General features: G+C 36.0%; 2 protein-coding genes across 2 annotated transcripts in view; one reads left to right on the top strand and one right to left on the bottom strand.

Moving 5' to 3' along the window:
- The window catches only part of cacna2d4b (calcium channel, voltage-dependent, alpha 2/delta subunit 4b), a gene marked incomplete at its 5' end in the record, with an annotated part of 33,488 nt that overhangs the window by 5,965 nt on the left and 918 nt on the right, over positions 1-26,605 (bottom strand). The window contains 29 exons of the mRNA XM_081356229.1: positions 1,033-1,095; positions 1,507-1,551; positions 2,746-2,760; positions 3,713-3,774; positions 9,070-9,138; positions 9,231-9,361; positions 9,988-10,080; positions 10,224-10,317; positions 10,533-10,630; positions 10,775-10,820; positions 12,898-12,965; positions 13,091-13,152; positions 13,454-13,525; positions 13,622-13,708; positions 13,827-13,901; positions 16,112-16,270; positions 16,731-16,748; positions 16,963-17,096; positions 17,762-17,840; positions 18,079-18,192; positions 18,290-18,379; positions 20,856-20,930; positions 21,012-21,162; positions 23,554-23,614; positions 23,719-23,850; positions 24,179-24,341; positions 24,521-24,580; positions 24,733-24,849; positions 25,071-25,152. Coding sequence (XP_081212355.1) covers positions 1,033-1,095; positions 1,507-1,551; positions 2,746-2,760; positions 3,713-3,774; positions 9,070-9,138; positions 9,231-9,361; positions 9,988-10,080; positions 10,224-10,317; positions 10,533-10,630; positions 10,775-10,820; positions 12,898-12,965; positions 13,091-13,152; positions 13,454-13,525; positions 13,622-13,708; positions 13,827-13,901; positions 16,112-16,270; positions 16,731-16,748; positions 16,963-17,096; positions 17,762-17,840; positions 18,079-18,192; positions 18,290-18,379; positions 20,856-20,930; positions 21,012-21,162; positions 23,554-23,614; positions 23,719-23,850; positions 24,179-24,341; positions 24,521-24,580; positions 24,733-24,849; positions 25,071-25,152 — 2,515 coding nt within the window. The remainder of the gene's footprint in view (positions 1-1,032; positions 1,096-1,506; positions 1,552-2,745; positions 2,761-3,712; positions 3,775-9,069; positions 9,139-9,230; positions 9,362-9,987; positions 10,081-10,223; positions 10,318-10,532; positions 10,631-10,774; positions 10,821-12,897; positions 12,966-13,090; positions 13,153-13,453; positions 13,526-13,621; positions 13,709-13,826; positions 13,902-16,111; positions 16,271-16,730; positions 16,749-16,962; positions 17,097-17,761; positions 17,841-18,078; positions 18,193-18,289; positions 18,380-20,855; positions 20,931-21,011; positions 21,163-23,553; positions 23,615-23,718; positions 23,851-24,178; positions 24,342-24,520; positions 24,581-24,732; positions 24,850-25,070; positions 25,153-26,605) is intronic.
- Positions 5,318-7,662, top strand: lrtm2b (leucine-rich repeats and transmembrane domains 2b; the record flags this gene model as incomplete). The annotated part of the gene is made up of 3 exons (XM_081355331.1): positions 5,318-5,330; positions 5,410-6,153; positions 7,184-7,662. The coding sequence occupies 3 exons, from the start codon at positions 5,318-5,320 to the stop codon at positions 7,660-7,662; spliced, it is 1,236 nt and encodes a 411-aa protein (XP_081211457.1).

The raw sequence follows: 26,605 nt of genomic DNA on the forward strand, positions 1-26,605 counted from the left end.
TGAATAGAATCCCTCACAACAGCACAAATCTGCTAAACAGATGTTGTCTTAAGCACACCTGACGCAACTAATCAAGGGCTTCATTACTTGCACCAGGTGTGCTTGAGCTAGAACACATGAAATATCTGAACTAGCTAGGTTTGTTGAGTTTGTTGAGTGTTTGTTAAGTTAAGAGAAGGTATCATCGTACTTCACAAACAAGGAACAGGATACAAATAGATAGTGGAGGCACGAAATGTTCCTAGAGACACCGTTGGAAGCATAGTTCGCAAGTTCAAAGGTAAAGAAACAGTGGTTTTGATTACAACTGAACATTACAATAGAAAGAAAAGACTATAACACCTGTTTCATGCAGACTTTGAAAGGATTTTTTTGTCACACAAAACACTACTATGACTATAAACTCCAATAATATATGCAGGCATTATATTCAGTTGCATATATGATGTCACTCTCCATTTCAACACTACTATATTCTGTCTGCACTGTATTGTCCTATAAATAAAAGGCCAAAAAATATATGAAATATATGGCAAACTTTTTCAACTAATCCAATTTTACCCTGCAGTCTAAATCAATTCTCATTCTCTCAATCAATGTCTCATTTGGGACCCCATCTGTTTGCTCTAAGGACAAGCTTGTGGTACATTATTGAGTCCTCAAGGGAGAGGATCCGCCTACCCCATCACCTGCCCTTCACATCTAACCCCCTGGGCAAGGAAACGTGCAGCTAGAACCGTCCCAAAAAACAGATAACCATCTTCCATCTTCTGCTTCTATTCTCAGGGAAAGGCTTAGCTCACCATGCTAATGCATTTCTCATAACCCAAAAGCAAATGAATGGTTTCTCCAGCAGTGACTTTGCGTGTTGAATAATGATGGAAATGTTCCACAGCTTTTAAATAAATATTTCAAGCTATCTGTCTATGCAGAAATTAACTTTCAAAAATAGATCTATGCTAACAACTAGCCCCTGTTTTAGCCCAATTTTGTCATAATTATTTTACTTAAAGACTGGTTTTATATACTCACATCTCCTCTGTCCTTTGAGACCAGTGTGAAGCCATTATTGTCAATAAGGTAACAGTTGACATCCTGTGAAAAACACAGTTGGATTAGAACTGACAATCTCCCTTGCTGAACCAAAAATCATTCCAGTGACTCGGTTTGTGTAAATAAACTGATTCAGAACAATGATTCACAGATTACATAAAGGCCCTGTCCCAAACGGCACCCTAAACACTCGCGGTCTGCTAACGTTTCGTGAGGTAACGCAGCTTTGAAGTCTGCTGTGGAGCTTGCTTAAGTGTGGGCTCAACAAAAGTGCGAATCGAGGGTGCATATCGGCCACAAATGACAAAAGAGACACCCTACGGACTTGTGGACTTAGTGGAGATGTGTATGCGGCGGCCATTGTAAGTCCACAAGACTGTAAGTGCATATGAAGTGTGCCATTTGGGCCAGGGCCAAAGATGACACAAAGAAAAGTCAATCAGCTTCACTCACAATGCTCTCACAGCTGAGAGGACATATACCCTCCACATCACTGCACTGCAAAGAGTAAGAAGACAACCGCAAGGGCTTTAGTAAATGGACAAGAGCATTTTATTGGATACATTATATTTAGGAAACACTACAGTGTGGAAATTACTATGTTACCTGTGTAGAGGTTACATTATGGTACTTTACATGAATAGGGTGTAAATTAGGGCCTAAAACATTTATTTATTTATTTCAACAAATGAAGGTTCTAAACCTTCAGCAAATTGTGATCGTCTTCAGGGGGTCAAAAATAGGTTTTATACAAAAACATAATTTTGCAACCATGTTAGCAAAACTTGGTGCATGTCTCAATTTGTGTTCTTTAATAGCAATAATATTAAATCAAATCACATTGAAATTAAATAGATACAATTTATCAGGTAAAAAAAGAATTGGTGACGGTTGCAAATTTAGCCTAAGAGAAGTTAGACAAATGCTGGTTTGTAGTTATTGACAAACGTATATTTCCCATAAGTTAAAGAAAAATATTTATTTGATCATTTTTCATATGATAACGTGGGTAACACGATTGAAGGTTAAACTTCATAAATACAGTTAACAATTATGAGTGCAACTATAAAAATTGAGAAGTCAGTTTTAACGACTGTTACTTTAATAAGTGATCTTGTGGTAACAGGCCTGCATGCAAAATGTGGGGCTCACCTAAAAAAAAAAAGTACAACAAATTTTTGTTGAACAGATTGTTAAAATTATTATGTTAAAATTATTTCCATTTTAATTGTTGGACACTGGACCTCTGACAGACCAAAATCCCATTTTAAGGGGGATATTTGAGGTGTAAAAGATCTGTTCATCTTTTCTTATAAAATCAACTTAGATAATTCATGTGGTTCAGATAACATAATATTTTGAGTTTGTTGATTAAACCAATCTCCTTTATTGTATTAACTCAAATTTTTTATTTCAGTAAACTAAAATTTTTAAGGTTACTTTAAGTTAAACCAACAATATTTTTTACAGTGCAAGCTGTTTTTCATATTATCTCAATTTTATGTTATAAAACAGTTTATCTAATATTTCTCATAAATGTTTTTTTTTTAAAGCATGTACAAATTTGTGCATCTAATGCTGTTAAAAAGTAATAGGACACCAAAAGTGTACCATATTAGTGTAATGTACTGTAAGTGCATTTTGGCTTTTTTTAATGTATAAATCAAGTGAAGACAACAATGCAATACTTACATCTGTGTTGTTTGGCTGACAGGAAATAAGGGCGGGAAAAAAAATGAGAAGGAAAAGGTTAGGTGATTCAGATTGTTGTTTGTAGGTTTGTGTGTGTGTTGCACCGATTACAAAGGACAAGAAAAGAGCCCTTGTGTGAAACGGGGATGGTGATTGAAATGTCCTAGGTTTAAACCCCAGAAGGGACAATAAGTCATGTGGCAAGTCGCATTGGATGAAGAGTGTTTGCTAAGTAGCAATCATCTTGATAAATTGCTTGGAGGCCTGCATACGTGAGCATGTACATGTACGCTTAGAAACCTCCAGTGACAAACACTATTTGCTCATTTGTCAGGGTAAGGCGGTCAGGGACTGATACACACCATTAACCAAAGACCTTCAGGACAACCACATCTCATATTTCAAGATTGTTGTCATTCACAGTCTACCTTTACACTACACAGCAAATTCACACCTCTATGCATTTATAATATGAATATTTTAACGTATATTTTTGTATTTGTGTATCAAAAGTAAAAATGTTTAAAATCTGTAAATGAAATGAAAATATTTAATATCAACATTCTACTTAAAATCAATATTATATTATTATGTTTCTTTAATATTAATATTTTGGTAACACTGTACAATAGGGTCCCATTCGTTAGCATTAGTTAATGCATTAACTAAAATGAACAATGAACCATTCATTGCTATTATTCTTTGTTAATGTTAGTTAATACAAATACAGCTGTGCATTATAGTTCATGTTAGCTCAGGTCCATTAAATAATATTACCAGATACAACTTTTGATTTTAATAATGTATTACTAAATGTTGAAATTAACATTAAATAAGATTAAAAAATGCGTTAGAATTTTTACTGTTAGTTCAAGTTAAATAATGTACTTACTTAACTAATGTAAACAAATGGATTTATTGTAAAGTGTTAACAATATTTTAAGAATATTTTTGAGGTCAAACTCACTTGTTTGGCAATTGAAAAGAACACTCTTTCCAGCAGGTCCAGGGATGCTTGCATTCCAATAGCTGCACATAACAAGGGGAAAATCAGAAAACATTCAATGGGAATAGATTAGGGTATTTTACAGAGATTACATTCATATTGGATGAAAAAAAAAATCCATAAATATTTACAATATTTTTTACATAATTTCAAGGATTTAAAAAAGATACAATTTTAAAGAGATTGCATTCATAATTTCTAGTAAATTAAATATTTTAGAGCGGATCATAACAAGACAATTAAGCAATTTCCCTAAATATTGTACTATTTTATTAATTTCCATGATTTTTCCAGTGCAGGTAATTCCCAGATATTTATGTAAGAACCCTGTATTCATGTTTTCCTGGAAAACATTTGTTTATGCTCTATATCACATGATTAATCCTAATATGTGCAACATCATAAGCTACAGGAATAGAGTCATGAAAAAATGAAGAGGCTCCCATTTCTAAGCTGTATCAGCTGATGTTTTTTCTCTTTTACCCCCTCCTCAGTCCATCTATCTATCTCTCTCTCTCTCTCTCTCTCTCTCTCTCTCTCTCTCTCTCTCTCCGGCACAGACTGTTCTAATGTTAGTCCTACTAACTGATGTGACCCACGCTCATACACACACTGGGAATTGCAAGCTGTGAGGAACAACTGTACGTTCGTCTTGTTTCTTTCATTTTCTGTTGATTTGCTCACTCTGCCTTGATAGGAGCAATTATGAGGACCAATAGATGAGCACTGCAGAAAGGTATGTTTCTGGTCTGATTTGCTTTTAGTATAAGTGCAATCATAACCATTTCTCACTGATTTGTTTAAATAAGCAATGGTCGTTGTTTGTGCTCATTCAGTATTTAAGACTTTGTTGCACAGAATAAATGCTTTCAACAGTTTTTAGTATAACTTAATGTCATACCCTAGTTCATACCTTAGTTCTAAGCTTTTTGTCTTCTATAGATCTATAGTGCAACCCGGTTTAATCAGATATAAAAATATTTCATACATTTTATGAATTACAAGAAGTGGACATTCCAACATGCACTATTTGATCCTCTTTTCACTGATAAAGCGGATGTCGTTCTCAGCTCTGATTTATTATCTAATGGTGTGGACAGTTTAATCCGTGATAGTTTAATGCAGCAAATGTGATGGGCAAAAAGGAACAACAGCAAGTAACCTCAAATGCATCTAGTTTTTCACAAGGCTTTATGCTCTTACAAAAAGCAATGGGCCTCTGGGCAGCTTTTATACAATGTACTCTCTTTTACTCTTTTCTTTTCCTTCTGTAGACTCAAATCCATTTCAGGTCTGCCTCATGTTCAGCCTTCACAGGGCATTCATTTTACATTTTAATTTTAGTCAGCTTATTAGTACCATCATAAATTAATCTGTACCAGCTGTGCATGCACCATATGACCTATCCTCCTAAAATATCTTCTTCTAAGGGTATTTGTTCCCATTATCGTAAAAATTACAGCAATTCCAGGAGATTTCCAGGTGGATTCATCATGGCATTCATTTGGTGTGGACTAGTGAATGCTCCTGTTTGCTGAGCAACTGTTACAACAGCATTTGACCAGGATGAACATTCTAAGTAAGACCCTCAACTTATTATAAGTATCCTCAGTCTTTTCAAATCGTACAGTTTCCTAACCCTCTCCCTTTTCTTGTAGTTTCCTCGAGTTTGATGATCCTTCTGAGCCTGTGTGGAACATCCGCAAGTTGCCCATCAGGCTGTTCCTGCAATGTGAACCAAACAGACTGCAGTGACCTTAACCAACTGGCTTCCTTGAACTCCATCCTGGACCAGCTTCCCTTCAACACAAGCTACCTCAACCTCTCAAAAAACAACTTCACCATTGTGGAACCAGGGAGCTTTTCCAATCTCAGCATCCTGACATATCTAGACCTCTCCAGAAACCTTCTCTCCACCATCAACCCTGGGTCTTTTTCCAATTTCAGTGGCCTGCTACATCTAGACCTCTCCAGAAACCTGCTCTCTACAGTTTCTCCTTCTAGCTTCTCCCAGCTGAACAACCTGGAGTTCCTGGATCTCTCTGAAAACGTCCTTGTGAGGCTCCCCGTCAATCTGTTCTCTGATCTCGGCAGACTAACAGAGCTGGTCCTAAGAGACAACAGGCTTAAGGAACTGAACCCAGACCAGTTCAAAGGCATGACTGAGCTTAGGCGCCTGGATCTTTCCCTAAACAGTCTCATCTCCATGCCCACACACCTACTGGATGGGCTCCAGAACCTAGCGTGGCTCTCGCTTGTGGGCAACAAGCTGAGAACCCTGCAGCGGACCACACTTGAGCCAGCGACTGCTCTACAGCACCTTCTGCTCGACGGAAACCCCTGGAATTGCAACTGCAACTTAATCCCACTCAAGCACTGGCTGGAATGGATCATGTATACAGGTGAGTGAGGTCATTTATCACTGCTGGAAATTAGTGATGCACAATATACTGGTACCATATCGGTTATCGGCAGATTTAGAGAGATTTCAGAGATTTAAAGTCACAGTGTTACAGAAGTAGCAGCAGATCATTTGTTCCTTATTGTGATATATCAGAGTAAAACAGGTTATCGAGAAATAACACAAATATAGGGACGGACCGTGGTTCTATGCATCGGTTGCAGTTAATAGTGAGAAAGGGGCGGAGTTTAGGAGGACTAAATGATTGGAGAAGTCTGGCATACATCACCAGAGAGGTGTTGTTTTCACCAGAAGATCAGTAACAGGCAAATGGAAAATAGATTTTTTTTTTTCATTCCATGTTTGATTGTTCACAATCATTTCCTATATTTTTCATTAAGATTACCTTTGCTATCATCTGATGCTCACTTAAATTTCATCTTTAAAAACACTAATAACAGTTAAATTTAATCTTTAGCAAATCTCAAAATGAATATCTATTTTTATAGTGTAAATTATAATGTTGTGATGTCTAAATTCACTTGTAGCTTTGACAAGTTAAGTTTATTTTTTTACTGTTCATTTTTAATGTATTTAAAAAATAATATAGAATTTATTATTGGCCACGTATTAGTATATGCGTGTGTGTGTGTGTGTGTGTGTGTGTGTGTGTACATAAATTATAAATGATTATTAAATAAATTAATCTTTTTTTTTTTTTACCATTTTTACTTGTAAATCTAATGAAGACTAATTCATAATAAAATATAATAAAGACTAAATAATCTAAATAAAGTTTATAGTCTAAATTATTAGGCACTTATTAGTTATCAGCCAAAGCATGAAAATATTTATCAGGAATTAGCCCTAATTTTTATATATTTAATAAAACCCATGAATCTATAAATTTAAAGACGGTGCACATACATATTTAACATAGACAAACACATTTAACAGCTTTAAAATGTATTTAAAATGTATGAATATGTTATATTTTAATATTTTATTTGATCTTTTTTGTCATTCCATAGGTGGCCGTGTAGATTCCGCCAACTGCTCCTCTCCTTCTAATTTGCACGGTAAGGATCTTCGCAGTATCCCTATGGAGATGTTCAGACACTGTTACCCGCTCTATCTCGAGACCAGGAACCCATCTGCTGCTGAGGGTCACCAGGTCCCAGCCGAGCCAGCAGGAGACTGCATCCGCCAGCGCTACCGCCCTGTGAGTGTGAGGCGAGCTACGGCCACAGTGGTGGTAGCTGGGGTGGTGTGTGGAGTGGTGTGTGTGCTGATGGTGGTAACTGCCACCTACGGCTGCATCTACGCAACGCTGGTCGCAAATGAACATCAGCAGTTGACGCATGGGAACAGCCAGCAGCAACAGCCACTGATGGTGGCCAAGGAACCAGAGCAGGATGAAAAAGAGGATCTGATGCCGACTATCGGAAAGGGAGCAGAAGCCACAGAGTGCGTAGGGTGGATGGCATTCCCTCCAGAAGTGTGTGTTTAAAGCACATAAGGAACTCATAAGGGGTTTTTATTGGTGCTTTTTTTATCATTGATGTACATAGATTTATAAATGTTTAGTTTGGGAGGGAGAGTTGGAGGGCAAAGACCCAATGTAGCTCAGGAGCAATTATAGCTCATACTAATTAAAGACAAAATATATAAAACTATTGATTACACCTGGTATTATTTGGTTGATCAGATCACAAGTGGAAGACGCTAAACACAGCTGTAAAACGTTTTGAGCTTTTCCCCTTTCGACCAATTCCAGAGGTAGTCGAAAACACATTCGACCGGACTGCTTTCAAAGTGTAGACGCTTCGGTGGTCAAATGCATTCGAACAACCACAACAGACCTCCTGCTCTCCGCCTACTGGCCTAATGCGTAAACATTTTGGGAAGCGGGATTTAAACTTTGCTAGCTGAAGACCCAAATTTGGTTTGAAGACGAAAAATGTACCAAGCACAATGTTCTCTCGCGTTCATATGTAAATTGCGTGAGATTATTTCGTCAATTAGAAAGAAAGATCTGAAAAGGCCCATACATTACCCACCCACAAGTCCCTCCTCTCGAAGAAATCAGGACAGAAGTGGTTGAAAGTGGACAAAAGAGAAAGATTAAAACACCGGGTGTAATCGGGAATGTGTCTCCCTCGTCTACTTGTGATCCGATCGACCAAAACGCATCTCAATACCAGGTGTAAACAGGGCCTAATTCTTAAGTGGTACTCACAAAAGGTATCAAAATAAGGAACATTTCGAAGCAATGTTGAATATGATTTCATGCAATCTTTTATATTTTCCTATTTTCCTAACAAACCAAGTCGATTGATTTCTTATGGCTACTATCGATCATATGTTAATTAGCATATTAAATAGTATATTTTTCTCAAATTTAGAAACAGACTATATTTTAAATGTGTTTGTCTATGTTCAATATGCAAGTACAGAATACATACATATTAAAGTACATAAATTCAAATTCTGGTCGATAATTATGACAGTTATGATAAATAAGATTCTCTTTATGAATAAATAAGCATCGTGTTATTAAAATTCTATATTATTGCATCAAAATAAATGGAAAATTATACACTTAAATCAATCAGTTTAAATGCTTTAAAGTGATTACATTCAAGTGACGACACAAATTACATCACTACATTATGATGTAAAATATGAAAATGGATATTTATTTTGAAATTTGAATTTTTAAAGATTAACTTTAATCAGCATTAGATTGCAACTAAGGTAATCAAAATGTAAAAATAGGTGAAATGAGTATGAACAATTAAATATTTAATATCGACCAAAAAGAATTCAAATATGGTCACTCCATTTTTAATAATTAATGATGCTAAATCATTATATGTTGAATGTAAAATCAGATTTTGGCAGACAGATATCTTACCTCCATGAATAGCTGTTCTTTTCCCTTCAGTCACTGTCACAGATGTTATTGCCACAAAAGTGTTCCTGCCTGTTGGACATAGGAGACTGTTATAGGATACTGTGACCTTCTGTAAACTTTGACCTTTCTACAAGTAAATTTAATAATCAGTACTTAAGCACCTTTGTTTATATCATCATGTGGGACATAGAAGAAGAATTGACCCGGTTTGTTCTCAGCTGCCAGGCGATACCAAATTGGAAAGTGATCCACTGTGAAGAGGTTCTCTTTGTCCACACGGGTCAAGAACTTCCTGTGAGGTCAAAGTATCAGGAGATTTGGGGAAAGGCCAAAATCTATGTTTTTTGAAAATACTGTTTCAATAACATATTTCAAATGAAAAATAAAACCTGACAACGATATCGTAAATGTTTCTTCTTTATCTCAAATCATGCTAAAAATTGTTTTAGCTGGTCCAGCTACCAATGTTAAAGGCTCACTGAAATGCCTTGAAACGCACAGCATTATTCAGTGTGTTGACGTAACTTCCACTGACGCAGGAAAATTGGGCGAGGGATATCAAGAAGCTCCTCCCCTTTTTAAAAATAGCATTCACCATGTAGAAAATAGTAAATTTGTGAACAAGTGACCGATTTCAGCAGCAGCTTCAGCGTCTATTTATAATGTAGGGGGAGGATGCTTTAGATTCTAAAGAGCATTTGATTGGACTGAAAATCTGAAGAAAAGCTGAAGTGCAGTGATGTCATCAAAATCATTGATCCATATTGGCAGAAGAGACTGTAAGTTTTGAATGCTTATATCTTCTAAATGCAAATTGTGTCATTGTTTTGGAGCACACTAGCTTATAGATAACAGTAGGGCTAACATATTCATACTAAAAGCCAAAAAATTCAGTTGATTTTACAATATCTCACTCACTTTCCCACACGTTTCTCACTTCCTGCATATCTGATCACACGCATGAGCCCAGAGCGGGTTCCAAGGAAAGCTGACTCCATGCCTTCATCTACCCTATAGGGAGATAAAAGCAAAAGGAGAATGACTATAAACAATTTTTCCAAAATGACAGTGGGATTTTATAGGACATACAGAAAAGTCTGGCTTTGTGTTGGTGCCTAATGCACAACATACACAGCTTAAATAAAGCCTCTTACCCGGAGCCGGATAGCATTAGCGTTGTCCAGTAGGCCTCCAGCGGTGCTGTTACCACTGCATCGAAAAGAACTTGCTGTAGCAGTATCTCGTCACCTGTTACAATTCAAATATTTACTTAAGCAATACAGGATGGTATTTTTGATAACTGCTTGCATGTTAAACATGTAAAATAGCTGAAAACACCAGGCAAATTATAATCAACAGGCAAAAGACAGGGATTAGCAGAGCTAAGTTTAAAGCATTGAGTATTTAGCATCTGCATAGAAAATATTGTAAAATAAGGTAAAACACAGATGAGGAAAACTCACACTCCAAGTCAGGCTCTTTCCCAGTCAGGTATCGGACCACAGCCTGGAGCTGAGTGAGCTTACGGTGGTGTGGGTCAATATCTGTCTCGCAATACGTCCTGAGTGGGTAAACCAACTTTAACTTAGCAAGACACATAACTAAGTTTTAATTTTTTTCGGGACCTGTTGTCCTGACGGTGTTCAGAAGACATATTTCTGCCTGTTATGTTTTTATATTCTTGCTTCAACTCAATAGTACTTACCATTCATCTGCTATAGTGAGGTCTGGCTGCTGAAGGTCATGAAGACCTAAAGAAAGAGAAATTGGTAGCAGCTAAATTCTTTTCAATGTGTGTTTTTTTACAATTTCTTCAACTTTGGGCACTGTTATTTTTTATTATTTGCTACTTTTGAAATGCCTTTACCCCATCCCCACACTTTCACTTTTAAACTATGAAAATCATCAAACATCAAAAAATATCTAAATCAAAAAGTGGAGTAAACAAAGATTTCCATTTTTATTATGTGAAAATTATCTGTAAAATGATATACATTGTTAAATGAATTAAAACTGTTCCTCACATACACTACCGTTCAATAGTTTGGTGTTGGTACGATTTTTTATTGTCTTTGAAAAAAGTCCCTTATGCTCACAAAGGCTGCATTTATTTGATTATTAATGCAGTAAAACAGCAATATTGTGAAATATCATCACAATTATATATATATATATATATATATATAGTTTTATTATATTTGTAAATTATTATATATTTCTTAATATAAATGCAATTTATTCCGATGGTGGCGAGTGTGTATGTGAAGTTTTAGCTCAAAATACCCCACAGATATTTTTATATAGCATGTTGAAGTACTCACGCACCGTTTTGGTGTCTGACCCTTTAAATGCAAATGAGCTGCTGCTCCCGGCACAGAGGGCGGAGCTACAACAGCTTGTTTCCTTTTACCTCACATAGACATGCACTGAAAATTTCTAAAACTTTTAGCCTTTTATGTTCAAACTGGAGTCAGAAAGATGGAGAGACTCAAGAAGAGGTGACAACATGTAGACAAAATTTCTGAATGGTTAGTTGATGAATTTATTTAGCTTATGTGTAGTGATCTTATAGTCATTAGCCCTATTCGGACGGGACTAGTTTCACAGGGGGTCGTTAGAGAAATTTCTGTTTCACAGACGTACTTTGAGATTTTAATCCTGTCAGAATCTGCCATGTCTGTCTTTTTCTCACACGACCTCTGTAAAAATTCCAGAGCAAATTACCTACTGTTTTTCGTCAAACTCGGCGGTCCTCAGAGAAATCTAATCCCGTCCGAATGCGAATGTCTGTGATTGCCGAAAATGTTTTTTTCCAAAACGCTTTTTCTTGTGTGTTTTGGTCAACGTGAACTGCCATACAATCTCTCGCTATCGCGCCGGTATTCAAGTTTCTGCTTTTTGCGCACTGATAATGGATGTAGATGTGTTCGGTACACTGCGAAGAAATAAAAAAATGAAATCAACAAGAAAGAGCCAAATCACGTAAACTGTTAAGACTGGCTACTGTAATATCAGTTTCAGGTAAGATTACTTTCATTTCTGCACTTAATTACATAACTTGTAAATTATATAAGTTAAAAAACTTTTTATTCCAGTGGGAACCCAGTTCTATAAAATCATGATAATGTATGTTTACTTTTTTTATACTACAATTTTTATAAAATGTTTACAAAACACTAAATACGTTAGGACGTTTTACTTTAAATATTTCAAAGTGCTTAATTTTAAAAGTACTTTATTTCAAAATAAATTTATACATTTGACCATACGCAATCCACGCATTCTGAACACGTGATCTTCTGCAACGCCCACATGTAAAACACAGACACTCCTACCTCGGTAATAAACACGGAGATGTTAGTCCCGTCCGAATCCGTACATGAAATCACAGACGTAGGTTGATAAGAATTGTAACTCAAACGTCGTTTGGAAAACTAGTCCCGTCCGAATAGGGCTATTGATTAGCATATTATGTCTTGATAACCTATAAATCGTGTTCTGGGGGCAGGGTTTACGTAAATTTTAGGGTTCATGATGTCCTGTAGTCCCTACCAGCCGTTTGTTGTAGCCCTTAAAAAGCGATTTCTTTAAAATAAAATGATTGCTTTGCTTTGATCTTTGAGCGTTGTAACTTTGCAGATGTTGTTTATGCTCAAACAGCAACATTACACACTAACTAAAGTTAGAAAAGTGAAATCATATTCAACCACCCCTTTAATTTATTTCACAAAGAAAAAAAAAATCTTACTGACCCCAAACTTTTGAACTGTAGAGTATGATTCCCACCTCAGTATATCACACATGCTATTAATCATACTGTAAACTCACCCTCCTCAACGGAAACATTCCCATAGACCATGTACTGCCCGTGACCTCTCGTAAGCACCATCCCAAAGCTGAAACCACATCAGAAACAAGCATCATGTGAAGGTTGTTACTAAAATATGCGTTTTACAATAATCTATTTCATGTACAGTAAATATGACGGGAATATTCGAAGAATGTGAGAAGCATATCAAACCTAAATGGAGTTTCATTGATGGTTGTGTAGAAATAATCATTTTTGAGGAACAAAGGCCTTTTCTGGGGGATAAATGGAAAAATACAATCACAAAGACTCAGATTTATTAGAGGTTATTGCTCAATATAACATTTACATTAAATATAATTCATTATCACTTTATGTTACACTTATTAAAATGGTGAATCTTATAAAACCTGTCCAAAATATCTATGGAGGAAAAACGCAATAATGAGAATCTGAGTTGAATGATGGTTCTTCGTGTTGTTCTTGTTACGTTCTTGACAGGACTCGTAAGATTCAGCTAAAAGAAGGAGTTAAAGCAATTTAACATTATGACATAAAAGTTGCAAACATGCTCACCCCTTTATCCACAGCTGCTCTCACATCTAAAGACATAGTGCCAGTTTCTCCCTTCACCATGGCTGTTCTCAACTGCAAAGACAGGGCAGGACATCATAAAGACTTTGCTGAGCCTCAAAACAGTGAGGATACTTACAGAAAGTAAGCGCATATATTTGGAAAACTCACAATGTCCTCAATGTCCTCCCACTCTGCCTCTGACAGATCCACACTGTTGTAGTTAGGCTTGGGTTTCAACTTCTTCCCATCACTGTACTGTTACAAAAACAAGTGGGATGACAAATCAATACACATCTGTTCATAGTATTTGGGTCTATCTAGAAGAGCAGATGTTCGAGTGATTGAGACAGTAAGAGGATTCAGACGGACTCACCAGTGGTCTTAAATCAGGATGTGCCAGGATATATCCATTGTTTGTGATGAGGAAGGCGTAACCATGTGCTCCAAGCTAAAAGATACCACCCATTAGCATCCACACTTTCATATTTATTTATTCATATCAGCATTTGTGGCTGTTCATTGAAAGCATCCAAAGTTATGGGTCTGATGAGTCTGAACATGTCGAAATATTTAAGTACAGTCACAATTTTCTAAAACTAATTTACCAAGAAAGAAGCTAAATTGATATGTGATAACGTGACATTAGATTTCCAATTATATTATACTATTACATTCCAATTATTAGATATATTTTTTAAATTGTAAAATGTTTATAAAACATGTCAGCATTTGTTGTATAGCCTTTCATCTGAGCTGATATAAAAAAAATAAAAAAATATACATTTTTTTTAATCATTGTGAATTATGAGAATTACACACAAACTCCTTTATGATAATGAGATTCTGTGAGGTAAATGTGCTTGTTATGAAATGAATGTCAGAATGTAAATATAAATTTAATAAAAAACTATCAAATATTTTATGGTCTTAAAATTTGTTATACAGTATATATATATATATATTCTCTTTTTTGATTTTGAACTGAAATATGATGTGGACATTTTTCATATTTAGTTCCAATTAACCCACCCACTAATATTTTACTGAAATCACAAATAGCACCTGTGGTATACAGTATATATATATAATCTTCAAATTATTATTATATAATAAGTACATATATATATATATATATATATATATATATATATATATAATAAGTACATTATTAAAGGAGAACTCCGGTCAATTTTAACATTGAGCTCATTTTTTTGTACATTTGGAGTGCTGTCAATACAGAGAACAACAACAAAAATCGGTGTTGCCTACACTGAGTTATTCTATTTTTAAAATTTGCACCCTGTTGACTTCAATGGTGCAAGTACTAAACCTGCTTTTAGCCTCTTAAAGGGATAGTTCACTTTGAAAATAAATTTTGGTATGTTTTAGCTTACCTCAAGGGCATCCAAGATGTAGGTGTCTTTTTTTCCGCAGTAGTTTCAATTTGGATATTTTTAGGTCAAACCGTTCTTGTCTGTCAGTCATATAATGCAGGTCGATGGTCACTGTATCAAAACACAAGCACAGAGTCCAAATTAAAACAATTCCCCATCGTCCAAATTAAACAATTCCCCATCGTAAGTACACATTGATGGCCTAAGATACGAAACGAGTGGTTTGTGTGAGAAAACGAACAGTATTTAAATCGTTTTTACCTCTTGTAACACAGCACACGTCCAAATGATCTGACGGCGCGGGCGGGTATAGATGTATACATAGATGTCGCCTTGGCTACGGTTTCGTTCCAATGAACTGCAGTAGCCAAGGCGACATCTATGTATACATCTATACCCGCCCGCGCTGTCAGATCATTTAGACGTGTGCTGTTTTCAAGAGATAACAACGATATAAATACTGTTCGTTTTCTCACACAAACCGCTCGTTTCGGTGTGTGTACTTACGATGGGGAATTGTTTCATTTGGACGATGGGGAATTGTTTTAATTTGGACTCTGTGCTTGTGTTTTGATACAGTGACCATCGACCTGCATTATATGACTGACAGACAAGAACGGTTTGACCTAAAAATATCAAAATTGAAACTACAGCGGTAACAAAGACACCTACATCTTGTATGCCCTTGAGGTAAGCTAAAACATATCAAAAATTAATTTCAAAGTGAACTATCCCTTTAACATCCTTGATGTGTCATTACAAGTGCACAGGTCATGTGAGTGATTCCTTCAGAGTGAACACGAGTGAATCTGACTGCAGTAGATGTGAAAGAAATGTATAAAAATGATGTTAATTAAGCCAGCGCAAATACCTGTGTTTACATCCTGTTTTCGGGTGAAGTCCAAAGTAGTCGATTGCCGAGTTCACACGCGTGATCATAGGTACTAAACCTATGCGCGTGAACTCGGCAATCGACTACTTTGGACTTCACCCGAAAACAGGATGTAAACACAGGTATTTGCGCTGGCTTAAATAACATAATTTTTATACATATCTTTCACATCTACTGCAGTCAGATTCACTAAAAGCAGGTTTAGTACTTGCCCCATTGAAGTCAACAGGGTGCAAATTTTAAAAATAGAATAACTCGGTGTAGACAACACCGATTTTTGTCGTTGTTCTCTGTATTGACAGCACTCCAAATGTACAAAAAAATTAACTCAATGTTAAAATTGACCGGAGTTCTCCTTTAAGCTTCTTGTACCTTATATCGCGGGGCAAGTTTCATAACTTCCAGCAGGGGGACGTCAGTTCCCACCACTCCCAGCAGAATGCCATGAGAAAGCGTTTCTTTCTTCTTACTGAACACTGGCATAGCCACTGACGTCATGAGCAGCAGACTGTGAGCCTTGCTTTTGAACAGCTATGGGACAGATTTGAGAAAAAGCAATTTTGCATCTTACACATTGAAGACCAAACATTCAGACTGCACACAGTTAAAATCAACATGAAATCAAAATGAACCCTATTTACCATCCACATGCACATTTTTCACGATCAAAACAATCCCAGATGAGTAAAATAAAGCCTGACTTCACTTTTATTTTTGTTTCACTTGGTAATACGTCATTACAGAAGTAAGATGGGTTGCAAACCACATTTCATGTTGATTTTAATAGTGCAAGCTAGATCATCATATCATGCCCTGAAAAATGTGATAAATGATGATAAACAGTAGGGGGCGTCCTAAAACAAGAAGTCCTACTATGCTGACCAGGCTAACAACTACAACATTATACTCTGAGCACAGGCTAAATATCTAAAGTCTTCTATTTATACATGCTAAAATACAGTGAAGCGTGTTTTACTGTCTAAAGAGTTACCTCCTTAGTGTTAGGAAGCTGTGTGATAGAGAAGATGATGGCGATGAATGGGAAAGAATCACATTAGTGCAGTGAAATATGAGGAAACATGGCACACGTTTGGGTCAAAAAGCACAAAAAATCACATTGAAATGAAAATGATAATTGGGAATTTATGAATTGTGAATTCAAGCTGATTTTGTATTATCAAATTCTCTGGTGTTTTTCTGATTGGTGTAATTGTTTTACTCACAACAGTGTCCATATATGCCTCAGTCCAGATTATGTCATGGTCATGGTTGATGACCATTGGTCGACTCAAAACATGAAGGTACTCCATGACGTTCTCCTGTACGTCAGCCAGTGTAGAGACGTGAGTATAATATCCTGTAAATATAAAATGTACGTATACGATTTTTGCATGTTTTCTTGTTGGAAGTTAATGAACGTGCAGCGCAAAAGGAGATTTTTTTTTACCAATGAACCATCTGCTCTTATGGTTCCAATATGTTGATTTATAATGAGTGAAATTATAATGAGTGGAAATGGTGCTTTCAAGCTTCCAAAAAGACACAAAAGCTTGATCAAATGCTCATGCACTATATTTCAGGTTTACTAAGTGTGATATTAAGTTAGAGTTATTACTAACTTAAAATCTTCACCAGAACAAATCAGGAACAAATCTAAATTAGTCTTTTTTTTTTTCTTTCTTTTTTATGAATCAGTTGATCCAGTTCACAAGAATCATCTGTTCTGAATGGTGCATCAAAGAATGCATTAATGAATCATTCATTAACTGGACATTTGATTAGTAATCTGACCTAAATGATTCACTGATAAATCAAATTGATGTCCGTCTCGAGTTCAATTCACTGACTCAGTTGTAGTGGTTGACTGCTCACTGGAGGGGAAGATTAACAACTTCAATTTCTGTTCCTTACAAAAAGTATGATATGGTTTCAGAAGATCTGAAATACTGTACAGCATGAGTTTCGACCGTTTCAATCTTGTGTTCTACAGAAGCAAGAATGTAATAATGGCTGACTACATACCCTTATTGTTGCAGGCAATCCATTTGGCGTTTTCTGAGAAGGTCATATCTCTGCCAATAAGGTAAGTAAAAACCCGTACCTGAAAACATTACATTTTATGTTACTGTAGTTTGAACATTTGGAAAATGTATCCATACATTTTTTTGTTCAATCAAGTCTCATGTCTTAAAATCAGTTTATGAAGGTAAAGTGAGCAATGCACACCAAGACATTTTTCCCGAAGGTTCTTCAACAATTTTACAGAGCAGATTTTATAGATGCTGTACGTCATATGTTACAGCCTCCGTTCCCTGTAGAGTGAGCAGATTGTGTGTTACCTTCCTGTCAGGCCAGTTGAACTCTTCAAACACTGATTGGAAATCTTCCATGGCTCCGTCTGTGATCAGCATAATTGCTTGGTTACATAGGCTGCCCTGACCATTTGCTCTGGCCTAGAAGACAGGAAGAGGAACATGGGGACATGCAGAGGGTTGGCATCGTATGCAGTTTTATATGTTTATGTGAACAAGTATTGTGAATGATACTGACATCAGCGAGGATGCGGAAAGCCTCCTTCATGGCTTTTTTTACTTTAGCCTCTCCCTTTACATGGAGATCATCCATAAGCAGCTTGAAATGCTGAAAGGAGAGATGGGATAGGAAAAAAGTGAGGATTTTAATCTTTTACACTTTCCCCAAAAAATCTAAATCTCAGTATCTCATCTGCTCCTCCTCGACCAGTGTTGTTATTGTCAACTAAAATGAAAGCTAAAACTAATTTTGAATTCTTACTGTTTATGAATTTATTTATCAAATCTTCTTGTTGATTTCTTTTTGACAACTTGCATGTCTTTTTCCCAGATAATAACTGACCAGTGGCAATAAAAGGGTTAAGACTTAGAGAGATCATTCAAAAATGGGACGAAACATAGGATCGAGTTCATCTGAGCCGGTGGGACAGGGATCTCAGTGTGCTGTTGTCTTTCAGAGCATTTCTTAGAGGATCCGTGTCAGAATCTTGAGCAGATGCAGAGTGACTTAGACAGGGAATGTCATTACGAGCTCTACTGACCCATCAACCTGTATTAAGTCCCAGTCTGTGAATGCACAGACCTGTCCAACTGTCCTACACAATTTACATTATCCTATCTGTGGGTATTTAGAGATGCACAATACTAGACTAAGCTGTATGGCCATTTAGTGCACTCAGGGGTGCAGAAAACGGTCTTTGAATTATATCTTTTCTTCGCAAACACTGATATGTGAGAATATTTGTGATTAATTAATCAGCTTATCATGTAATTAATTCAGTTAAAATAAAATAAAAATGTAATCAGTTCGTGGCATTATCAATATATATAAATATGTGGTTTATTTCTACTGCATGTACAAAACTGTCTGAATTTTGTTTTCACTAACAAAATAGTATTACGAGAGTGATCCAAAGGATGAAACGTGCTACCTGCAGTAATTTCACTATCCGATCGCACTATAATTCTGTATCCAACTGTAATTCCAGAGATTAGAGTATGTCCCTACTTGCCCTCTGATACATAACAAGCAAAAAAGCTGCACATTAGATCAAATCATGCACCCGCTAGCCCATCACATGACTAAAAGCAACAGCAGAATGAGGATGGGCCTAGTTTCTCCGTCAAAGCTACAGCCTAGTGTCCCTGAAAAGAAACACCGTTTGTTTCAGTGATTGCAGAAAAAAATTCATTCGAGTGCAAACATTCACTTCTGTGAAGCAAGTAATTTTTAAAAATAGTTTTTTATATTTAAATGTACTATTTATTTTTAATATATATATATATATATATATATATATATATATATATATATATATATATATATATATATATATATATATATATATATATATATATACATTTATTTATAAGTAACTATAACCAATAAGTAAAACAGGCACATTTCCCAAAAAGTGATTGATTTCCCAAAAAGTGTACAAATTTTAAAGGAATACTCCACCGTCTTTTCATATTAAACTATGTTATTCCCTAAACTAAGACGAGTTGATACCTCTCTCGTCTCAGTGCGTGCACTCAATCGCTCTGGCGCGCGGCGAAACTTTGTTCACTCAGTTCATTCAATACGGGCCAAGCAGAGAAGCTACTAAACACCTCCACGTTTTCCCCATTTAAACACAGTTACTCGCGTAGTGTAACTCGACCTAGGACGGTGACACAAAACAAAACGTTGCGCTTTTCTAAGCGTGTAAAATGGATAACTATATTGTATGGCGGAATACCATAGCAAGTGCTTGTAAGCACTTCGTCTTGGCGGAGTAATATCTTCACCAGAGGGAGCGGGGGCCGGTGAGAGGATTTTTTACGAGTGTAGATATTACTCCGCCAAGTCGAAGTGCTCATAAGCACTTGCTATGGTATTCCGCCATACAATATAGTTATCCATTTTACACGCTTAGAAAAAGCGCAACGTTTTGTTTTGTGTCACCGTCCTAGGTCGAGTTACACTACGCGAGTAACTGTGTTTAAATGGGGAAAACGTGGAGGTGTTTAGTAGCTTCTCTGCTTGGCCCGTATTAAATGAACTGAGTGAACAAAGTTTCGCCGCGCGCCAGAGCGATTGAGTGCACGCACTGAGATGAGAGAGGTATGTATCAACTCGTCTTAGTTAAGGGAATAACATAGTTTAATATGAAAAGACGGTGGAGTATTCCTTTAACACCAGCCCGACATTGATTCAACCAGTGGGATGAGTTTGGGCTGGGACAATCTTTTTTCCAACCAAAGGTAGATAGAGGGAGTGTTTAGATTTGATTGAAATGAGAGTCGCATGGAATGAAAACAGTTCAACATAAAATTGCACAAGACCTAAATAATATTGAATAAAATGTAATAATTCAGAGATATAACAACATGAAAAAAACAAATCTAATAAAATATAATGATAAAGATAATAAAAAAAACATATCTAAATAAATTATATAAAAGAAAATAATAATGTAACTCCGTGTGCGAGGCATACGTGAGTGCATATGAGGGAATGGTTGGGTGCCGGTATCCTGCGGTGCCGATTGGAGTCATTGGCTTAGTTACTCAGGCTCAAGCGAAGTGGATAATCGACTTACCTCGCGGTTGTCCAAGTCTGCCTGCACCAATGTTCCCTTAAAACAGGGCTCCACGTAGCGGACGTAATCAGTGTACTAAGGAAAGGACGTGCAAAATTTTACAATGCTGAGAAAATGAGAAAATTATGCTATATGGAAAGCAAAGTGTGTTCTTACTGCAATAACATTGACAAAGTCATTTTCCCCGAGCGTGTCCAGGATAGTGTTGATGGTGTGTTTGGCAATGGTCATTTTCAGACCCTTCATGCTGCCGCTGACATCAACCACAATGATGATGTCCTTAGGAGAGGTGGCAGCCTGGATATACCTGTGACAGAGAGAGAGGATTTTCTTAGAAGTTGCGTGACCATACTCTACATCCCTAACTAACTTGCCAACTATTAATAAACAGTAATTAGGAGTTTATTGAGGCAAAAGTTGTAGATAATAGTTAGCTACTAATGAGAATTGGACCCTAAACTAAAGTGTGATCAAACTAATATAGGAGTATTATGATTATGAGAGCATTACGTCACAGGTTTTTATGATTTAAACGTGTTTGAGTAAAGTTTGTGAATCAGTTCAAACTGTCAGGTCTTGTTTTGGTTCATGTTTCATGTCAGTCTTGTTTATGTCTCTGTCATATGATCCTACCATGTATTTCCTTGTCTTGTGTATCATGTTCTGATTGGTTCATTGCTTGATTCTGTAACAGGTGATCCACTGGAGGCAAGTTGTAGAACTCAAGTGCAGTTTATTAATACTCCTCAAAAGCAAGATCAAACATAAAACAAAGGCATGGCATGAAACTCAAGACATGGACATGGTGCTCACCAACAGTGGTTACAGGGAAACAATACTTGACAAAGTTACAAGGCATACATGAGGGCTTAAATACACACAAGACTAAGGACTGGACAAGGGACACCTGTGAACAATCAAGACAATAAATCAATCAGAAAATGACACATAAGACAAGGGAACACAAAGCAGGGTCACATGACTAGAACAGGGGATTACATGACAGAGACATGAAACAAGACTGATCTGAAACATGAACCAAAACGAGACGTGACACAAACTGTCCATTTCACTGATTCAAAACTCTGATTCATTGATCAGAGAGTGTGCATCATCACTCAACAATGTTTATAGATGTCCTTGCGTGGCACTTAATACATATGAAAATATTTAAGTAAAATATATATGTAGGTAAATATTGCTGTTTAGTACTATTTTTGTATAATTAATTTAATTAATAAAATATTAGATTTTAATCTTTACATTTTAATCTTTCACTTTGTGAAAGAAAACATGGATAATATGCCTATCTATTATTATATTTTATTATTTTTACTGTTTTAGTTAAACATTAAACACTAGGGATGCACAGATATGAAAATATGGCCAATACTAATAACCGAGAACCTGATTACAAAAACAAGTCTCATTATTAAAAGCCACGTCCCACGTCCCAAGCACACAATTATAATGTTCTTATTATAATTTTATGTAGCCTATATGACCGACTTGAGCTGTGCATGTTGCACTTAACTATATTTTCCTTTTTTGAAGTGATTGCAATCATATTTCAAGCAATTCAAAACCATCATAGCGAACAGTGCGCATCTGAAGTGTCTCAGCGGAAGGTAATTATTTATCGGCTTTAATATCAGCCAAATTTTCTTATCGGGACGATAATGATAACATTAAAATGGAACATCTATCAGCCGATACCGATATGGTGGCCGATATATCGTGCATCCCTATTAAACACTTTTGATGTGTCTGAAATCGAATACTTCCCTAGTATGCGAAAAACAGCACGCCAACAGAGTAGTATGTCAGAATTCATAGTTCCCGGATGACCTACTTCCAGCGAGATTCTGAAATGCGCATTCGATGGACACTTTACTATCCCATGAGGCCACGGGAGAGGATTTATGAATGGTAGTGAAGCCACACAACTGACAATGGTAGGTCACATGATAATGACAACATGGCGGATGTAGTATGTCCGGATTACATTCTTACACAGTCATACTATATAGAACATACTTTTTTAACGGTTGCGAAGTAAGTTCAAATTCAGATGAAGTACCTAGCACCATTTATGTTGAACTAAAACAGTACATTTTCTTTAGTTTAACATCATCTCATCTAATTTCAGCATCATTCATCTCTTTGGCAAAAATGGCTCTGAAAAACACATTGAAAAAACAAATCACCATTTTAAGCCATTTCAGTGCAAACACATAAATATCCAAATGTACTGTATATAAGATACTTTATCATTTTCTCAGTCCTATATAGGGCTAGACAGTCACAAACACAATGATGACGTACATCCAAATCTGTCTTGTTTCAAAATGGCCGTGTCTTAGTACTGGTGTGTTTATTCAGATTCATTGCAATCACCTGCCTTTGTATAAACACTCACATATGGAGCCTGTGTCAGTCCTACTAACCTGGCTGTTGAGCTGCTAACCACTTAAGAATGAGATTAAAGTCTTTCACTGGTATCAGAGCCTAACTGAGATGCAAGCAGACATTTGGGTGGCATCCACACAGATAATCCTGCGTTGCACTCTGGGTCAGGAAAATACCTTGCTGAATCCAAGTCAATTGGCATACATTTCATTTCATATGAATGAATCAACCTCACTACATTGCCAAGCACTTGGACATGCAGGAGGTCAAATGCTTTACTTTGTCTCACCAGTTTCTGTTCCTGCAGTCGAAAGCAACAACGCCATTAGGATCAGGGGTCCATTTGATTCCTAAAAGGTACAAAGACAAGCAAACCGAAATGTTTTACATTAATAATGCAAATTCTTTTAGTCGTTGAAGTTGTAGGATTGATTGAAAGCAGAATTGATCAAACCTGGATAGAGTCTGAAGAAGCCTGATGAGCTGCCAAAATATTGCCAAGTGAGTGTGGGATCCTTCTGGAAGTTACTGATGAATATGTCGTTCAAGGCCTCTGACATGTACACTCCATTAAGAATATCCGGATCTGCAAATAAACACGACGCAAATTCGTTTTAGATGTTTAAATATTGCATTTGCACAAAATAGGCATCGAAAAGTTCATTGTTAATAATGTAAAAAACAAATCTTAATTTCAGTTCACACCGTTCAGAATATAAATGCAACCATCATATATAGATTGTATAGATATAGCACTCAAATCATAAGTAATCTTCATCCAGTGAAGTTTGATACAATATACTGACTCTTTTTATACTGAATTTTAATTGTTAAGTCAAAAGCGTTTTTCATTGATTAACCAGTGTTTAAATCAGATACAAAGCCAGTGGACATTCTCATCATTGCTATCATACCTTTGTTGTACACATTGGTTGGAACTTGGATGTCACTCATTAAAGTGTTGACTGACAGCTTGTTGAAATGTTCATTCTCCTCCAATGGAAATTCGCCTCCAAGTTCAATGAAATTTCCCTCTTCATCCATAGTATTCACCAATAATGAATTATAGTAGTCAAACTGCAAAAAATGACCATGCAATAACTGTATTTACTTAATTTAATATATGTATTATATAAATGTACTATTTATATAATCAAATATTTCATATATTTTAATGATCTAATAAGTGATATTTATGCCATAATTTTACAATCAGGTTTACACACCAAATCAGTTTTATTTTGATGATTTTTTACCTTTAAAGATGCATTAAACTCATGATACAGGTCGGCATCCTCAGCTGTGTCTGCGAGCCTCTGAGGGAAAAGAGAACAGTATAATTTTGGATCATTCTTATGAGTTAAAACCAAAGTTCCTCACAAAATAACACTAAACTGTGAATCAGAGTCTTAAAAATTAGGATCAATCTAAAAAAAAAAAAAAAAAAAAATGAGCACCTTACACTGACCTTCACAGACTTCATCTTGCTGCCAAGCATTCTCTCGATTTCTTCTGAAAATTCCAGCACTAATCGAGCTCCGTCCAAGTCCTCTATTCTGATGATGGATTCAACATCTTTGAGTTTCTGGACAAACAGAGAGTGGTTTTAGCATTTTGATTTTCAAGAACAATTTGTTTTTATTAAAGGAATATATGCAATGGTTCTCCTGATTGAACATGCAAAAAAGAAGAAGCAAGAAACAGTCATTATAATTAGCTCCTTTATTTTACTGACTATTAATATGACAAAAAAAAAAAAGTTTTTTTAAATGGACTGGGGAAGTTTACAATTTCATTGATATTTACCTTTTGTAATAGAGCAGCTCCTGAATATTTTGATGCAATGGCATTGATTTGCTCTGAAAGGGTGACGGCCCATTTTTGAACCCTGGAGATACAAAAAAAATTTTGAGAGTGTTTACCCAGAAAAATATATTCTAAGAATGTTTTGCTCACATTCCCATTAAGTTATGAAAACTTTATTTCTGATTTTTCCATGAATGCTCAACTTCTTTTAAAACACTTTTCTTGGTTATATAAATGTTAAGGGAACATTCCGTCTTATCATTTTGCAAACATTATGGGAACATTATTTTTGAATGATCTATAAATATTCTGAAACTTTGGTCATACATTTGAAAGAAGCCTGCCAGAACGTAGCTAAAGTTCTGTGAATGTTCCCTGTTAGCTGGGTAGGTCCACAGCAAAGAATTTAGTTGGAATTCCCCTGGTAAACTTAAAATTATTAAACAAATGTCTACATTTGCTTTGATCAACCCCCCCATCTGTCAGTCTATAAATATACATAATTGTCTTAGTTTGCAGGTGGCCCATAATCACTTTATAGGATTCCAAGTAATCTATTGATCTCTGACCATTGACAGTGAATGGAGACTTTGCAATCCAAACTCAAACAATCCTATACATTAAGTACATATGAGGTCACTGTAAATGATATAAACTCCACAAATATACATATATATATATATATAATAAATATACTATAATAAAACACCTCTGTCATGCTTGATGTTCAGGGCACAAAATACCAAATGAAGCATTGTGGTTAGTCATATAAAGAGCCTTGTCAGCATTTTGTCATAAGAGTTGAGATCTTGGTCAGTCTGTCTAAACGTCATCAGGCTTATGTTGAAGAATCTCTGTTGACCTTAAGGAGTCTGGGATCATCAAGAGGGCTAGGGAATTGTGTTAATAGCTTGGCAATGTTGAGGATACTGATACTATTACAGTGAGGGAAATAAACAGGGAGTCAAGAACAACACAACAGATTAGGAAGCAACCATGAAGATATTTTTTTTTCCCCTGCATAAGCAAAATTTAAGAATAAAGGTACAATATGGTGCTGTATAAAATAATAAGAGACTTCCGAACCTTTAAAATATATACTAATTATTATTAATTATATTTTTAAATATTGATGACTCTATTTTTTTTTTAAATGCAGTGGAACAATTTTGTCCTTGAATTGTTGTAGTTATATAAATCCAAAAAAAATCTAAAAATAAACATTGGGATTAAGGTCAAGAGAAAAACAGTTTTCAGCAATAAATCCTTAAAACACAGATGCACTGGTCTAGTCATGAAATATGCTCGGTGTTACATGCTGAGCTGGTCTAGTACACATACTGTTATAAAACTATAATTTTTATGCATGAAAATAACGTTATCAGTACTCAAAAGTACTCAAATCCAGTGATATTCCTTTGTGTACAGGACCTGTGGCCAGCATTGCCATCTGAGAACGAGCTGGTGTGATCCATCAGTGTATCACCACTTCAAGTCAGGACATTAACCTACTAGTTGACAATGTCTGAAAAAAT

Source organism: Scardinius erythrophthalmus (assembly GCF_964197995.2).
Source record: "Scardinius erythrophthalmus genome assembly, chromosome: 24".
In the NCBI taxonomy this organism is placed as follows: domain Eukaryota; kingdom Metazoa; phylum Chordata; class Actinopteri; order Cypriniformes; family Leuciscidae; genus Scardinius; species Scardinius erythrophthalmus.